The following is an 18,413-nucleotide window of genomic DNA, read 5'->3' on the forward strand; positions in this document are numbered from 1 at the left end:
TGGATGTAGGAAGAAAAAATTGTCAGTCACTGTGAATTAGGCCTGTTGGTCCGAAGGAGCAGGAAGTTTTCACAGGTATATAATGGAAAGTGTATGAAGCATTTTCGCTTAAACATGGATCAGTGAGTAAACATGATACACAGTTTTTACTATACATGTAAGTGTGCTAGTCCATCTCAACTTCCCAGAAATATGAACTTGCCCTGCTATCATTCCAGAATCTAATACTGCCTGCCCAAATACTTGATCTACGTATATCAATATTATTTACATATTACAAATTCATATGTTCATAATTCCACAGTGGTTAGCACTGTTGCCTCACACCTCTGGGACCCGGGTTTGAGTCTCTGCCTGGATCACATGTTTGTGGAGTTTGCATGTTCTCCCCATGTCGTGGGGTTTCCTCCCACAGTCCAAAAACATGCTGAGGCTAATTGGAGTTGCTAAATTGCCTATAGGTGTGCATGTGTGAGTGAATGGTGTGTGAGTGTGCCCTGCGATGGGCTGGCCCCCCATCCTGGGTTGTTCCCTGCCTCATGCCCATTGCTTCCGGGATAGGCTCCAGACCCCCCCCCGCGACCCAGTAGGATAAGCGGTTTGGAAAATGGATGGATGGATAATTCCACAATAGCTTATAGTCTGTATCTGACTTTTATCCATTTAAATTCTGAACAATGATTACACTTGTCAGTTTTCAAGGGCCTGCGGATTACCCCTGAGCGGGGGTGTACGTCATTACTTGAAATACTAAAATTATTCAGCTCCAAATCGTAAACCAGATCTATATGTAAATGAGGTGATCATTTCTCCTGTGCTTACCTACCACATATTTAAAAAGAACTCGGTTTGTGGCCAGTTTGTCTTTATTACGGTCTTTACATAGCAGGGTCAATACATTAAAGGCTATTTCACATGTAAGTGCGAGACAAAGGCTGTGAAAGCCATAGACTGCTTAGCTTTAGGCATTTGCCTGTCTTCACAAAACACTGCCGATTACCACTTTTACAAACGAAACAGTCAGCAATCTAAAACAATCCATTTTATAATAAAAGGAAACTTCAAGGCAACAGTAATTTATCCAGACACAACCATAGCCCTCGAGATGAAGCTGGTAGAATGGGACCGTTTTAAGAGAACTTCTTTTCTTCAAATATGATGTTTGCCGTCGCTCGTTTAGCTAGAAAAAAAGGTGGGGGGGGGGGGGGTTAATGTTCTGCCAATCGCCAGTCTCTCTGCAGCACGCCAAGTACACTCCTTAGCTTGTTTCAGAAACAAAATTTTGGTGTAAAAGACTCAACTGGCAACGTGCAAGTCAACCGGAACTTGCTTCTAGATAATCAATTGGCATAAGCTTTTGCCAAGTGAAAAGACGATGTTCTAAGCGTCAAAATGACATAAAAATAAAATCAATACAATTCAGAGTAACTCAGGCAGCCATTGATTCTCTTATAATCATTAAACATTGAAACCTTTATCAAATGCAAAAACTATGCATCTTCTGCCATTTTGTCAGATAGCTGTGCTTTTTCCGTTATTTGAATGATAATACAATTAGGGGAAATTTCTATGGTTCCCCAGAAGGCATTTGCAAGGCTCACCAAAACTGGTACTTATAATGTGAAATGTTGCTTCCGTTTCAGGTGGAAAAAAAGCGAGTAGTATATTACCCCACAGACAATGATATGAAGGACAGCAGAAGTAACTTTCAGGAGCCTTACCCTCATCTTTGACCTTGCCGGCTGCCTCGGAGGCCTTGTCTGAGATGTTCTTCACCATGCTGTCAATTTTGCTCTCGTTCTTCAGGAAGAAAGGGCGAATGATCCGGTTGTAGATCAAGACAGAGCCATTTGATGGTGTGGGGGCCATGCACCACACCAGGAAACCACACTAGAAATAGGGAGGGAAGAAAGGGGAATTTAAAAAAAGTTAAATCATTTACATGGGCAGACAAAAAGCAGGAGCACTTCCTGTTAACTTATCTTCACGCTGAATCTGAACAGTCTCATCTCTCCTAACAGATATTCAGAACATGGGGAAATTAGCCTTCTTTCATGATCAATGCAAAGTTTCTAGACTGGGGGGGGTATTTAACTGGATTGCTCTAGGGTGTTTTTTTACTCCTGCTGTTTCCACAATATCAATACAAAACTGGGACAAGGATGGGGCCAACAGATATAATGAGCTGTTCTGTTTTAATAACATGTCTCAAAGTTAACCTGGTACATAAAGGAACCAATCAAACAGTAAGTCATGATCCCAATAGGCAGCAATGTGAATAAACTACCCAAAAAGGACCAAACATGTCATGGCTAGCAGCTAATTATGTTCTCAAATAGGTGTTACCAACACATATGAGATCAGGAAGGATGTCATCCTGCCAACAGACATCATCCTCACTCCTTGAAATATGATCTCCACTATGATCCAGCAAACGCTCTTGAAACCAGATGAACGAATTGAACACCTAGAGCTGATCACAGCACAATGCTCAAGCCATGGTACAATGTGCACAACCACAGAATTACCTTTCCTATGTAGTAAAATGGGAACCAGGACAGGAATATGTCAGCAAAGAACTCGGCCACGCTGAAAACCCCGTACACCACCCAGTAGGTCAGCCATTTCGTGTCGTCATCTTTGGTGGCGCTTTCAATTGCTTTAATCCTGCAATTTAGGTTATAGGCTTCTGTTAGAAATGTTGTGCATACATGGGAAAATAAAGTATGAGAAGAATACATGCGTTTGCTAAAGTAAACAAAAAATACAGAAACCTGATTGTGAGCATAGCAGGGTGGGGTTTACCATTGAACAAACAGGCATTATGAAAGTGTACAGTTTTGATTCTGGTTACAAAGTCAGTGGCACATACAGAAACAGAACAGCCATACTTAACATTAAACGTCTAAACAAGAATCATACACAGGTCGCTTGGAAACACGTGATATCAATTTGCAAATCGTGGCACGTCATCATACCAAAGTCTTATTTAAAAAGGTTAATTTTCTCTTCATTCAATACCCTTATACATAAAACACTGTAATAGCAGCAGTTTAAAACACATACACGCGACAGTTCCCAACTCTAACCTCATACGACACGACATTGATAAGGCATCAGTTGAATTTGTAGCCGGTGCTGTTTTGCCTTTCAAATAAGCATTAGCGTGTAATTTGAGAGTTTCATTTTTTCCCGACTAACACTTAACACCATTAACATGATTTTCCACACTGTATTACGATCACCGCCGAGAATAACGAGGCAGCTTCACATGGCTGGACACTGCAGATTGCAACAAAAGCAAAATACTACGTTTTTATATAGGGATTAAATGCATAGATTGGCGTCAGAGCTCTTATATCAGCCTTCTACAGATGAGGTTCGGTAACAGAGAGGGTAGCTCGAGATAATATTAAGAAGTTATAGAAGTACACCCCACTTTTCTAGAATTGGCAAATTCAAGTGGTGTATATATAAAATTATAATTTAAGCGGTTGTACGTCTTTAAACGACGGGTGGCGCCCCAGAACTTTAAAATGTTGCGCCTACATTTATGATTTTACATTAATTACAATTACATTAATGATTTTGCAACACCAACAGCTAGCCCTGTCTATTAAAATGAGTCACTAAAATCTAGAGGATATCCTCAAAGCAGAAAGGCAACTAAAAAAAAGGTTTCCTAATTCCATTTACTACCAAACGGCAAAACCGGATTAACTGGTGAGATCAAACGACGTTTCCAAAACCACCATTTCAATCTTAGCCTATCCAAAGCGTTTCTAACATCCAAAATCTGTTCATAAAAACAGAATATGACCGACGTTTTTTTAACAAACTTAATTGCGGAAGCAGCTTTATATCTTACATTGCTTCCATTATCCATAACCTCTTGAAATCAACAATCACCATTTTTACCAAACAAGAAGCCTAGCCCTAGTCACTGTTTACCGTTTACTTGCGGAGACCCATTTTAACGAAGCCAATGTTACACCTATTATTTGCTTTAAATCACACGCAATTTCACCCATAAATAGATTATATCCGATTTTGTAAAGATTTAGTGGCAGACGCGCTTCGGGTTTGGTTATTTTGATGCACAACACGACAGTTTTCTATATTAGGCACAAGGGAGCTTCGCTAGCCAGCCTCATGAGACCAGATCTCCATTTCATGTCGCACGGCAGTAAGCATATTCTGCATGGTGTTACGGGTTGAGAGGACATGCTTTCTAAAAGGCTTTCAATCGATAGCCTCACTTGTTTCGCGACGCAACTAAAATCCTGTCACTCCCTTCAGACGCACCTCCTTTCACTGTCCGTTCAAGCACTGCTTTTTTCGCTCCGATTAGGTCGGCAGGTACACATGCCATCTTGAATCGACTTCGTGTAGTGTATTTTTCAAGAATAAACACGTCCTAAATCCAAACTGCACCCTGCCGACTACGCAAACATACAGAAGTAATACCGGTACGTGTGTGTGCGCACAAATGGGTGTTTCCAGCGACACCTTAAATCAATCATGACCTTAAAAGTCGCATATAGGCTTTCGCCACGTATATGTGTGGTAAGCAAAGGGAAATGCGAGCGACTCGCTGTCACGTTATTCCAAACGACGCAATAAGTTGTTATTTAGGCCGTAATAAATCATTTATACGCAAAGGGACAAACTTGAGGTGGATTTGATGTAAAAGAAAACTCACGAAATATAAGCTGGATAGGCGAATCCTATGAGATTGCACAGCAGGGAGGCTCCATACCCAATCACGAGGTATATGGCAACAAAGGCAATGACAGCTGGAAGAGAAGCACGGCACATTTGTTAGCATCTTTCACCACAGTATACCACTTAAAATGCCACTTGGCCTCGCGACTGATAATACGGCGCATTTGAAAATCCAGAAGGGCTTGTTAAGTAATCGGATAAAAAAATTGGGGTGGCGCGCACTATTAGATGTTATCGATGAAAACACAAAAGATGCCTTGGCTTAATGCCTGAAAGTTGCTGCGTAAATAGTCACGGTTGTTCTCGCTAAAGATCAGATAATTTCACGCGTTTTATATGTATCCATGTTGTTTCGTGCCTCAGAAACAGGAACCGAGATTCGATCGATTTTATGTGGGCATCTGCTTCCTGGCGAGAGCATGCCAGTCTTCTTTTATACCTGCCATGTTTTTCTGTTGACTTACCAATGGCTATGTATGATCTGTTTACCCCGGTCTTCGCCTCGATCTTTGCCAATACATCCGTCAAGAGATTTTTTTCGTGGAGGAACTTATCGAATCTTTCTTTCATTGCCTGTGCCATGGTTGCTGCGATCCCTTTCTCCTTCCCCACCGAAGTGTTTCCTCGATTATGAAACCCGATTAATGTAGCCTGCTGCAACGCACATCTACCCACCACTACTTTTTTTCCGAGCACACAGGACGAATCGCCGAAGACACAGTTAACAGCACGTCACTGCAAATGTCTGCAGCCACACCCTGTTGCAAGGGCTACATGACTGTGCTACTTTCTTGTAATCTAAGATCCGCAATCGTTTTCTGACGATGTATTACAAATACTTTTTTCACGAAAAGGTTGATTCTGATGCTCGTCATTCGAGATAGCATTTTTTGTAATATTAAAAATGTTTTTTCTTCTGATTGTGAACGTAAATGTGCTACAGATAGTCACGCTTTTTAGACAATATACATTTTTTTAAAAAGTAAAATGCATTTTAAAGACAACTTACAATATGTTGTGAAGGCCTGAGGATATAAGGTGCGTCTACCGGTTTTGCGACTATCAATCTTGCTTAAATTTTAAACTTACGTTGTTAGCATTTTACAATATTATCATGTTGGAAGTACTCCAATCAAATAACGATTGAAAATGTTATTTTTTTACAGTAATAGAATCTCAATTAATAGTTACGTTTTAGCTAAAGGGTATTTGAACTCATTGTATAAAACTTTGCGTCCGGAGTTTGCATGTTCTCGCGTGAGCGTCATTCGAGATAATAGTCCAGAGACACTTTGTTATAAATTAATTTGACTAAACTACTATTCGTTTGTGTGTCTCCTGGCATAGCCTTCGGATGTGACTTTAAGCAGTGGATCCTGAAGATGGATGCATGGATATTAAATATGGACTACAGAAGACTTACGGAGTTCATGGAGTAGCCTTCTTGAATTATCCTCTCAGCTGAGCCTTCGTGGAATATTCAAACTGAATCCATCGTGTGATTCAGATCACTTTCAACCTATTAAGTAGTGGACCCGCTGTGATTTCTCAGAGGTGTTTATTAAATATGAAATTCAACGTATGCATTTGTTTTTGTAAAATGTTTCCTTAGTTATTTACTTCATGGTTAATGAAAATTAGCAATCAGCTTTAATTAATCTGGTATAAATTTTGCCAAATGCTTTATACATTTCTAACAAAACCTAAACGCTAAAGTATTTATTAGCTGAAATAATGAATACTTATTAATATTTAAAAACAGTGCCTTATTTTTAGCCCATTGCTTGTTTTTAATCCATTGCTGTCTTAAATTTGATTTTAATCACTGAAAACTGAGTACTATAACGGGAGCAACTGCAAAATAACTCTCTCTGGAAGGACATTAAGGACCAACATGGTTTAACGTTTAAATTGGATTAAATCAAGATTACATTTAGTTTACAAATAATTCTGGTTAAATGTAAACCTTTGGTGACCTCAGTTTAATTTCCCTTTAAACCTTGATTAAATTCATGTCTGTTGCACCCATAAATTTAAACCTAGTATAAAGCTGGATTAGCAGTCATATTTAAACCACCCCCTGAAGAGGTTTATGTTAGGGTCTGTTTCAGTTTTATTGACAACATGGTTGCATATCTTTGCTAGATGGGATTAGAGGAAAATTCAAGACAGGTTAAACCCAATTGAATTTTAGACCTATAATGCGTTTTCCCAGCACTATAGGTTTTCAAAAAAAGTCTGTCATGGGTAGAGTGAACCAGATATCAAACATGGAAATAAGAGGAATTCTGCTGTACCTCTACTTCTCTGACCCCCAGTAGTTTTTTGTTTTTATGCTACAGGGAATTTTCAACTGGTTTAGGGCTCTTTTTTGGAGTTCACAAGTCCACAGTCTGTGAAATTGTAAGCAGAGTATCAAAGGCAACTGCACATTTAAAGAATCAGTATATTCATTTTGAACCAAGGAGGAAGATATCAGCTGGATTTTACAGGAGAGCAGGCTTTCCTAACAGTGGAGCTATTGACTGCACCTACATTTTCATGGCTAAGGTGATGAGAATGGGGAACGTTCTCATAATCGAAAGGACTACTGCTCAATTAATGTCTAAGTTGTGTGTGAAAAGTAAAAGTAGCTCAACATAACTTCTATATAAGTGTGGTAAAAGTAACTTTTATTTTAGAAAGTTCACAAGACATTTGCATTAGCTTTGTTTAGGGCCTTATTTATTTAGCCTTGGATGCATTGTGAATTTGTTTACATTTGTTGAAATCCATCATGGCAGACACTGAACCTAAATAAATCCCATTTTAATCATTGTTTAAACTGGTTTGACTAATCCAAGGATAAAAATAAAATGTGCAGCATCTCTGAGTAATTATAAACCAATTTAAGCCTAGATTTACTAAACTTAGATTAAGTCTAAACCTGCATTAATTTAATCCGTGTTGGAGCAGCCCAACCTTAGATCCTAAAATCTAAAAATATTTGACAAAATAATCATAAAAAAACACCAATATTTTTTTAAAATTCACTTACATTTGCTTTTTGTAGACTGTAGATATATTGCCTTCAGTGCCTCTCCACATACCATAATCCGTTGTGTTTGCGCTGTGTGCATGCCCGGCTGCATGGAGCCTCTCCACATACCATAATCCGTTGTGTTTGCGCTGCATGCGTCCCTGGCCGCATGGTGCCTCTCCACATACCGTAATCTGTTGTGTTTGCGCTGTGTGCATGCCCGGCTGCATGGTGCCTCTCCACATACCGTAATCCGTTGTGTTTGCGCTGTGTGCATGCCCGGCTGCATGGTGCCCCTCCGTATACTGTAATCCGTTGTGTTTGCGCTGTGTGCATGCCCGGCTGCATGGTGCCCCTCCGTATACTGTAATCTGTTGTGTTTGTGCTGTGTGCATGCCCGGCTGCATGGTGCCCCTCCGTATACTGTAATCCGTTGTGTTTGCGCTGTGTGCGTGCCCGGCTGCATGGTGGCTGTGACTCACTATACCCGACAAATGATGGCCAAAATGATGCTTCATAAACCCTTTATTACGTTTTCTGATCCCACTACATCTGGGGTGGGCAATCCTATCCAAAAAGGGCCATTGAGTATACTGATTTTCACTGCAACTTCCTAATTATATTACTAATTAGAGGACTGATTGGCTGAAGAGTCCTCACACCTGGATTTGAACAGCTGACCTAAAGGTTACCCCAAAAACCTGCAGACACACCGGCCCTTTGCGGATAAGAACGCTCACCCTTGCTCTGTGTTCTAACATAAACCAAGAGCACCATCTAGTGGGGTCAGAAAATACAGCAAATGGTTCATGAAGCGTCATTTTGGTCATCACTACTGCAGACTCTTGGCAAGTTAGTGAGTTCCACACTTTCAATTGACAAGGGGGATTAGACTCAGGAGATTTCTGTGATATAATTTATTAATATATGGCCACTGGTATCATTGTTTTTATTATTTAATTCATTTTGTTTACTAAGTTTTGGAGTCACATTCCCCTAACCCTATTTTCCCATATTGTGTAATTTAGAATGCGATTGGAATTTTTTCAAGAATGCATTGGTCGCGTTGTAGCAGGACTGACTGTAACAGATACCAATAGAATCTCAACAGGGTTGATATATGGGATTTATTCTCCTTACTGAGTCAACTTTTTGTACCTCTGCAGTGCTGCAGTGTGGGCAATATCCTGACCTTAAATATTATGACATCATCCTCAACTATCTAGGTCACACGAAGTCTAGATACAGGCATGAGCAGTTTAAAGTTTATAAAAGTTTAGATGCATGCAAGTATTTTCTGGTTGGTCACTTACATGGGACTGGTGTATGGAAAACTCCTGGAAGAGATTCCAAATAGCGATGCAGTAAAATATTTGATCATGATTTTTTTTTTCATATAAAATGATATTGATGATTATCAGAGTATTCTTTATTTCTTTACTTCAGTGCTCCTTTTCTTTTCTTAAAATTCCCTTACAAAGGAGATGTAGTGTTAATCTTGTATCTTTGTGCCAGTTAGCGTGGCAATGAACAACCAGTAGACTCCAGTGGTAAAAGAAGGTAGGGTGTGGTCTTAGAGGAGGAATGGTCCATTACAACTGGGACAGGGACAACTTTGTTTATCCCAAATACTGTCGCCAAAAATTAAAATAACATACATGTTGCTATCATTTAAATGATCATATTATGTTGCATCCTTAAACGTAACTTCTGGAAACTATGTCTTCATGAGGCCCCTAATGTTTAGGCGGCTGCCTACCCTTTGCCTTATGGTAAATCCACTCCTAATGTCTCGGAATTTCCTTGGTCATGTAAAAGCAATAAAAAAAAGCAACCATACAGATGAAAAAAGATTAACAGTTTGTGGTGGCCAGTGAAAGTTAGGACAACCTAACTGTCATGCTAAAGAAAGGGGAGCTTCTTTATGATTTTGGGGAAGGTAGGATGTAATACAGTGCCATGATGGAATGGACACAATGCGGCTGTAAATTGACTAGGAGAGATCAAGCTGGTGACTTATACTTTGTTATATAACCAATCAGATATTAGGTTTTGTTTAGACCCTGGCCACTAAGTTTGATGGGCGACTTTGACAGTAGTTGCTGGTATCACTTGTAATGTAATTTGAATAATCATGTCCATCCACCCATTTTCTGGAACTGCTTATCCTATTCGTCGCAGGGGGTCCCGGAGGCTATGGGAAGACAGGGAACACCGCTGCCTGGGGTGCCAACCCATCACAGGGCACACTGACACACACCTTTGGGCAATTTGGTAACACCAGTTAACTTCAACATGTTTTTCGACTGGGGCGGACCGGAGTACCGGAGGAAACCCCACGGTGACACGAGGAGAACATGCAAACTCCACACACATACAATTGCGGTGGACACTTGAACCCAGGTCCTACAGGTGTGGGGTCACAGTGGTAACTACTTACTGCACCACCGCGTTGCCCCTTAAATAATCATTTAAAATACCTATTTATAAATAATTTAAACTACGATTTAAATGATAAAACAATCATTTAAATGATATATTTGTTCTTTAGGTGAGATCAGATGAGATTAGTAAGGGCTGAAGGGTAATCTCCGGATTTTATTCTTTTTCACCTTTTAAAATTGTAAACATTTCACCATTAGCATACTTTACTTGGCATTTCAACTACTGGTCAGGCGCTAACTGAAATATGTTATTCTATTTTTCTATGTTATTTGTTGCGCACAATTTTTGATATAGCGTCCAAACTGTGCAATCATAACGTAAAGGAATACACGCGATCAACGATATTTTAACGACATTTTAAGCCGTGTTCTACTAGCCTTCGCTTTTAATCCTAATTGTGAGATGCGATGTTCCATTATAACTTCACAATAAGAAGTATCTCCATCCTCATGTTACCACGGGAATAGTACTATAGCGCCCTCCGTTTCCTTGTTATCTCAACCAAACTTTATCCAAGGGACGTTGTTCGCGCAGTTTTCCTGGCTAAATGACCTGCCGGTCATCTGCGTCATAGAGAGTGCCGCCCAATTTTATTCGCGTTCGGTCATATGATTGGCTGGAGATCAATTACGTATGCCACCCCACCCCCCCGAATTTAACAGGACCAGTACGGTAGTGTGTCGCAGGAGTTGGTTTTGTTTGCATCCTGCCCAGTCTGTTGCCGATATTTATTTGATCAATCAAATGTTTTTTCCCTGCGGTCTCTATTGCTGCGAGGTCTGTGAACTTCGCTCCACGTCGTTTGCTTTTTCTTGGTAACAGCTCCTCGAGTTCGTGATGTTTTTGTTCTCATCATGGAGACGAGACGAGGGGAGATTCCCAACAGCGTTTTGGACGACCTCTGCAGGTAGCTAAATATCCGATGATGACTTTATCATATATTTACCCCCTGCGTGGTGCTGACCTAGATGTAAATACTGTAGTTTCTGCACCTTTCGTGAGTGGTATCCGCAGCGGCGCTTTGTTGTGACACTAAACCTCTGGTATTTGGGATCGGTAGCTAAATTTTTAGTTATTGATCCAGTGTAATATACCTGTCGATGGCTTGGGCGGTCAGCCAGCCGTCGAATGATTCACACTTACGTGTAGCAGTTCAGCGCCATTTTTTAAAAAATTTAACCAAATATGTAATTTGGAACAAATGCCCGTTGCTGAAATTTATCGTAATAAACGTCTTGTTATGAATTGCTGGAAACTTCCGTGTGTTGAGTTCTTGAAATATCTTGCCTTTATGCCGATAACTAAATCTATGCGTTTGTTTTTGTACAATGAATCAAAATGTGGGTCTAGGTTTTGGCACTCATAAATCTTAATTCTGTGTTGCTGTCTTTCTGATTTTTTTTTCCCAGCCGATTTATCCTCCACATTCCCAGTGAAGAAAGGGACAATGCCATTAGGGTTTGCTTCCAGATTGAACTTGCGCACTGGTTCTACTTGGACTTCTGCTTGCAGAACACACCAGGATTACCTCAGTGTGGGATAAGAGACTTTGCCAAAGCTGATATCCTTTTTCTATTGCTGTTGCTTCTCCGTTATCTTTTGAGTATAGATATTTAGTTTTCTCTTTGTTGGTTTTGTCTGGTTTTTGGAGAACTGAATGTGTCTTATGCAGCAAGGGGAAGTCACAATCAGTCATTTTGTATAGGGTGTAAACGGAAGATAGAGGAGTTCAAATTTGAGCTAATTTGTGGTGAATGGCGTACTGAATGGCTGACATGATCACTAGAAATGTTGGATAATGTGTGTAGTTCCTGTGTGCATTACGCATGTCCGCTTTGGTGCCAAGCGGTTGTTTCCAGTAAAGACTGGGTCTCGTGGCTGTATTTTCTGCTGTGCCCTGAGACAAATCTTGCAGTCTGTTCTGTGGTTATGAACTTTCGCTGTCACTGCTGGGGAAGTCCGTCCCATTAAGACGGGACATTCTTCAGGGCAGCTGTTTCTGAGGATGCATTTGATACTATTAAATGCACAGTGTCCCTCTTCATTAGCTTTCCTGTGGCCTGGTCCTATCTATTTGTCAGTGTGTTATTGCGTGTGTTCAGTGTCATTCAAGCAGACTTGATTTAAGGAATAACTTGAAAGTCATCATCTCAATTCTAGAAGATTCCCTAGATCAGAGGTGGGCAGCTTTTTCCGTGGAAGGCTAGTGTGGATGCAGGTTTTTGGGATGGCCTCTCAATCGACCAAGAACTTGAGAACCGCTGCTCTATCATTGGCTGATTGGAATGGCATCCCAAAAAACTGCACCCGCATGGATCAGGTTGCCTACCCCTGCCTTACACCCTTCTGTAAAGAAGCCCTTTGGTATGCAGTATTGCATTCATGCTTCTCTTGGTTTTCAGATATTCTCTTCGGTGATGTTTAATGCCTTCCTTTGGTTGCTGACTATCTATTGCAGTTTTAATTTTCAGGATTAGAAACGTATGCTTCTGTGGGATTTGAATGTAAAACCTGGTTAGCTGAGTGTTGATTTGCTGTTCACGTAACTGCTTAAATTTCAAAAGAAAGAGATTGATTCAGATGTCTACTGAAAATTTTGGGAGTGTCCCATTGCACAGTGTCTTTTTTATTTATTTGTCACCCTTTAAGATCCTTAACAGCGGAACTTTTTAACCATTGTCCCTTTCTGTTGCCGCAAGGAGAGGATGTTCAGAAAGTGTTAGAGCAATGGAAGGAGTACAAAATGGGTGTTCCCACGTATGGTGCAATTATTCTTGATGAAACGCTCGATCATGTAAGTATTAGCGGACAGTTTGTGTCCTATAGTCTCTGGTTATCTGTCCTTGCCCTGAGCTCTTAGACTTGAGGCGTTTCTGTACCCATGTAGGCGCTGCTGGTTCAAGGCTATCTTGCCAAGTCTGGATGGGGTTTTCCAAAGGGAAAAGTGAACGAAGACGAGGCCCCACACGACTGTGCCGTACGAGAGGTGAGTGTGGAAAACATATCTAAATGGGTAACATGGTAAAGTACTATTAATCTGGTAGAGGGCTTTCAGAAGCCGTCAGCGTAGTTCAGCCTTTCAGCACATGGAGACAATGTCCTTGAATTAGCCTCTGTTTTCTCCCCCTCCACCCCACCTCAGGTCCTGGAAGAGACAGGCTTCGATATCCGTGATCGCATCTGCAAGGATGTTTACATAGAACAGAAAATCACAGACCAGCTGGCTCGGTTATACATCATACCAGGAGTTCCCAAGGAGACCAAGTTCAACCCCAAAACGAGGAAGGAAATCCGGGTACTTCTATTATAGCGCTCCTATGAGATGTGTGTGTCTGTGGGATAATTTCACTTTATAATAATCAGCCGCGGTGGTTCTTTGTTGCAGAATATTGAGTGGTTCTCTGTGGATAAACTCCCATGTCATCGAAATGACATGACTCCAAAGTCTAAGCTTGGACTCGCCCCTAACAAGTTCTTCATGGCCATTCCGTTTATGAGGTGAGCTTATCAGTGTGTCTGGAAGGCTGCTTCTGCTGCCACCTTGCTGCACGCTAGAGGAATGGCAGCTGTTTTTCTTTTCTTGGAACAATTCCTGTTGATGTTTGTTGGTGTGGCACTCCATGCCTCCTACCCTCATTCTTGAGGAATAAGCTTAGGCTCACTGTGATTCTGTACTGGATAAGCAGGTGTGGAAGATGGATGGATAATGGCTGTAGAAAATACTGATATTCTACTGTTTATCATAGGTATTGGAATTCATGCATATTTCCAAAACTTGTACTTTTCAGATATTTCATTACTGCAATGAACCTTCATTTAGAAAATCCAGTGAAAACTGTGTAGTGGCACATTGGAAGTTTGAAACCATCAGTCTATTGGCCTGGTAACATTTCCATATGAATGGTGCAAATTTTAGCTTTCCTTCTTATTTTGTTCATAAGAAAATTAAACCTTTCACAATGTGTGACTTCCATGAAGCAGGATTTCTTGGTTAGCTTAAAGTGATGATTGTCCAATAGGAATGCTCTTATTAATGCTCTTAAACTCTCATTGGACGATCATCACTTTTACCGCAAGTTAACCCCAGCAACTGAGACATGCAGCTTTTTAGAACACCACCCAGCTCTTATCTGGCCTGGAGTGTGACATCATTAGTATTTTTGCTACAAGTGGGGTGTGGCAGTGATGTCGCTTCATTTGCAAAGAAATAATTAATGGTGAATATAAATAAAGCAACACAAATATCACGGAATATATACATGTAAACAAGCACAGAAAACAGCTCCTGCTTTTATTATACTCAGTGCAGTAATGTGTTTCTTTCGGTGTTGGGGGTTGAAGCTGAACTAAAACGTGCACGTGCTCTGCTCCAGACCACTTCGAGAATGGATCGCCAAGCACAAGGGGGAGTCATCCGACAGCAGCGAAGAGCTGATGTCTAATGGCAGCACTCCGTGCAAAAGCCTGATGGAGAAGGCTCGGTGAGTCGTGCTGGGGGGCTGATTGGCATCCTGGGGCTGGTCTCAGCTTGCCATCAGTGCACAAGCGTGTCATAATGTACGAAAGTTGCGGAGATGTTTTGGGGTGCACTGTTCGAGGTCTGCCTCAGACTGCCGTACTTCTCATTTATGTTGTCTGTCTGTATTTTAACAATTCATATGTGGTTAATTTCTTTTGGATTGTGGCTTTAAGGAAGCCACATCTTTTTTTGTGATGACATTGATGCATTTCTTTATTAATACAGTTGGTAATGAAACAAACGTTTAAGTTTATTTGATCGGAATAAAAAAAAAACATTTTGTTGTTCACTGAAAAATGAGTAAAATCTTCATTTTCAAAGCTGGTGTACTCATTGATGCTGAGCGCTGCATACAAACAAACCACCCCTTCGTCCAGCCTCCCTGTTTTCGCTATCCTGTGTTTTGGACTTTAAGTCCTTTGAAAGCCCCCCCTATCACTGTTTGTGTGTTGTTTCGTGCTGCTGTGTGCCTGTCCATGTAAGGTATGACTAAGTCCACCTGACACCTTGTAAGATCCTTGCTGCTCTACTGACTTATTTGTAATGTATAAGCTCCTCAACACACATTTGTTTTGAGCTTCTGTCCACCTTGCTGCCTGTGACTTGTTTCTGCGCCTTTGGATGTTCACTCTTCGCTTCTGTTTTATTTGCATTTTTCCCGCCGTCCCGGGTCGGGTCGCAGGTCCAAAGCCAGACGGAGTCAGGTGACAGCGTCTCCTGGCGAGTGCTGGCCGAAGTTGAAGGGGAAGCCACTGGGACCGGCCAGCCAGTACGAGCTGGCGGAGCTCCTCAAAGTCAAGGTGCCGCTCCCCGACACGCCTCTTACCCACACTTATTAATTCATTAAATTGTAAACAAATTTGCCGATTTAAATTCTGCTGAATGTTTGATTTCCAGGAGTTTATGAATAGATTATTGCATAAAATGATTCATATTTACATGGTGACATGTAACTGCCTGCCGTAAATTCACATGTCTATTAGTCTGGGCTTCACGTGATTTAAGATGGGCCTTTTGGAAATTCCTCTTGTCCTGGCTCCTCTGGGAGGGGTGGTGTCCCATTTCACCTGCTGCCACCCCCATTCAGAGCCAGAACCCCAGAGGCAGTAGTGGAAAGAGGCACCAGGACTCTCCAAATGCGAAAAAGAGGCTGAATGGATGCAACAGCCAACAGGTGGTGCCCGTTCTGTCTCAGTTCTGCATGTGGCACGATGATCACAACTGATCACCTCTACCTGTTTTTAATTGTTCAGTAGATGATCAGTTTTGCATTTGTATTATAGTGTTAATCCATTACTGTGATGGGTCCTGGGGTTTTCCTTGCCCTGCACCAGTAGCTTCCAGGAAAGGCTCAGGAGCTCTGCGACCCTGCATGAATGACTGTTAACCCATTATGGATTTATTGTTTTAGAAAGAAGACAAGAGGCTTCAGCCAAGGAGACTACAGGACAACTTTGAAGCGGGTAGGTTTCCAACTGTGTGGGGCAGCAGTGACTCTATCACAAGGCAGGTCAGAGGGATAGAGTTTTGCTCAGAGGTTAAACATCCATCTCCTGTCATTTCTGAATGTGACAATTAGTCCCGTAGCTTACAGGATGCAGTAGGATGGGATGCGTTTTCTAGCTCCATGGTTTCAAGTAATGGATTTGTTGTTGTTATGTGTGGTCAGTTAAATTTAGTGACCTCCCTAATTGGGTTCTGCTCCTTTGTTTTTGGGGAAGACCCCCCCTTTTAATCAAGTTGGTCTTCATCTCTGTGTGGGCTGGGAGTATGTGCCCCCCCCCCCCCAGCATGACACTTCCTCCTTGCGTTCCAGACGCAGCGTATGACCTGTGCAGCTCCAATGACGAGCAGCCCTCGCGACAGGCCAACCAGCCTCCAAGGTGCAATGGGGATTGTGGCCATCCGCTGTCCTCCAGGTCCTTCCTCAGTTTCAAGTTCGACCGGGAAGCCATAATGAAATGCTTCGATTCGTGAGGTCGATGCTCAGCCCATGACCTGTTCCCACTCCTCTCTCTTGCTCCCTCTCACATTCACTGATTCATTCACTTTTCTGTCAGTCTCAGGAGTGTAAGAAGTAACAAGGATTTGCAGAGAAACACCCACACAGATCAGAATCCCTGTGTCGCGTTTTCCTGTCACTTTAACAAACTGAAAGGTGTCTTCTATTGGTGTTGACTATTACTCATTGTTTGCATTTTACAGTATTATCTTATCCCCCCCACCCCAGTTCAAATTAATGCACTGCAAGAACTCATTTAGGTTAAGTCATCAAAGATGGCCTTTTTTGGGGGGTAGGGGAGGCAGCAGGAGCTCTCGAACACACTGGATGAGGTTGGGCCTTGTGTTGCGTGAGCCTCCTGATGGAGTTAGTGGGGGCCTTAACACGCAAGCTGTTTCTCTAGCTGTAGCTGATTACTCGTAGCCACTGTACATTTCAAAGTAGCGGAGCGATTTCAAACCAGTTTGGCTTCCCTCGTTCGACCTCGGTCGTTTTAAGCTAGATTCCCCCCTTGCTGGGGTTGACATGTTTTGCTGTTGAAGTTTGGACTGCTGTGAGAAACCCTGCAATCTTGCCCTACTGTCCAGCTCAGTTCCTGCTGCTCCATATCTTACAGCATGAATACATCCCTTCTGGAATGTAACAGAACAGTCTGTGATAAAAATAACGTAACGTGTTTATAAAATTGGGTCACAAAGCAGACTGTTGTTGCTCCTGATTGCTCGAGGCGTCCTCCAAAGCACTGTGAAATCCTGCAGGCCCGTGAGCATTATGCCGAGGCCGGCTTGAGATTTCTTTTAACAAAACATTCTGCGTTTAAGAAACTCATTTTAAAATCATTTTAAGAAAATTACAGAAAAGGACTATAATGTGATACAGTATATTTTTGTTTGAGGCAGTTTTTTTATGGTGACCACTAGGTGGTGCGAAACATCGACGTTTAACTGCCGCTGCATGCTAGCTGTTCAAGACGGGGTTCTTTTGATTCATGACATAACTTCTGTTCTTTGGGAGTGAAAAGGGTGGTGTATTTTTACTGACATAGTAATATTATTGGAATCTACCCCCCCTCACGTAACGTAAAACAATATTGTGAGAGTCAGAAAGTAAAATGGGATTTTCCAGCGTTGGTTTAAAAATATTTAGACGGTTCTGAATCTGTATGACACCCCTTCAGGTCACACAGGGAAGGGAAACATTTGAATAGTTGCCGTAATGTATGTGTGCACCTCCTGCTTGTTGTCAGAACTTCAAAGTACATTGTTTTGATAAGTTTGACAAGTTATCTAGCAATAGGAAAAAATGTTGCCTTTTGTTGCAGAGCAAACTTGATATCGACTCCACACTTCACTGTCTCCCTGTTCATTCTTTTAATTACAAGCTGTTAAAAGATTTTAAGCATTCAGAATAGGAGTATCAGGGAATGTTCACTTTCAAAACATGAAATGCAGCGTTCTGTTGTCTGTTTACATTCCCCCTCTTTAGTTCAGAAAGTATGGAAAGTACCTTTTAAAGTGGCACTGAAATTTTGCAATAAATGCAGTAGACTTTGATATTGAAAAGTTTATTACCTTTCAGTGATTTCTTACTGTCTAATGGATGTTTCCTTTTTATTTTTTCTTTAAAAAAATAAATAAATGTTTTTTCTTGTAATTATTCCCTCTGCCTATCTTCAATAACTGCTTATCCAGTTAGGTTGTGGA

At 41.4% G+C, this 18,413-nt stretch overlaps 2 protein-coding genes and 1 long non-coding RNA gene across 4 annotated transcripts; 2 read left to right on the forward strand and 1 right to left on the reverse strand.

Annotated features, from left to right (window-relative positions):
- Positions 1–848: 848 nt before the first annotated feature.
- Positions 849–5,454, reverse strand: reep5 (receptor accessory protein 5). Its single transcript, XM_049018794.1, has 5 exons — positions 5,190–5,454; positions 4,703–4,796; positions 2,529–2,667; positions 1,722–1,890; positions 849–1,180 (listed from the first exon to the last, which is right to left on the reverse strand). The coding sequence occupies exons 1-5, from the start codon at positions 5,305–5,307 to the stop codon at positions 1,131–1,133; spliced, it is 570 nt and encodes a 189-aa protein (XP_048874751.1). The 5' UTR covers positions 5,308–5,454; the 3' UTR covers positions 849–1,130.
- Positions 5,455–5,597: 143 nt separating this feature from the next.
- On the forward strand, positions 5,598–7,549 carry LOC125745705 (uncharacterized). The gene is made up of 2 exons (XR_007398732.1): positions 5,598–5,763; positions 6,073–7,549. It is a non-coding gene; the product is annotated as an uncharacterized LOC125745705 (long non-coding RNA).
- A 3,286-nt stretch (positions 7,550–10,835) lies between these two features.
- dcp2 (decapping mRNA 2) lies at positions 10,836–18,363 on the forward strand. Of its 2 annotated transcripts, XM_049019767.1 has the most exons (11): positions 10,836–11,096; positions 11,599–11,750; positions 12,856–12,983; positions 13,077–13,175; positions 13,332–13,484; positions 13,575–13,687; positions 14,563–14,670; positions 15,391–15,508; positions 15,796–15,882; positions 16,120–16,171; positions 16,525–18,363. In XM_049019767.1, the coding sequence occupies exons 1-11, from the start codon at positions 11,044–11,046 to the stop codon at positions 16,683–16,685; spliced, it is 1,224 nt and encodes a 407-aa protein (XP_048875724.1). In that variant the 5' UTR covers positions 10,836–11,043; the 3' UTR covers positions 16,686–18,363. The 2 variants fall into 2 exon arrangements, with proteins under 2 accessions (XP_048875724.1, XP_048875725.1); XM_049019768.1 differs by lacking the exon at positions 15,796–15,882.
- The last annotated feature ends 50 nt before the right edge of the window (positions 18,364–18,413 follow it).

Source organism: Brienomyrus brachyistius, chromosome 7 (assembly GCF_023856365.1).
Source record: "Brienomyrus brachyistius isolate T26 chromosome 7, BBRACH_0.4, whole genome shotgun sequence".
NCBI classification, from domain to species: domain Eukaryota; kingdom Metazoa; phylum Chordata; class Actinopteri; order Osteoglossiformes; family Mormyridae; genus Brienomyrus; species Brienomyrus brachyistius.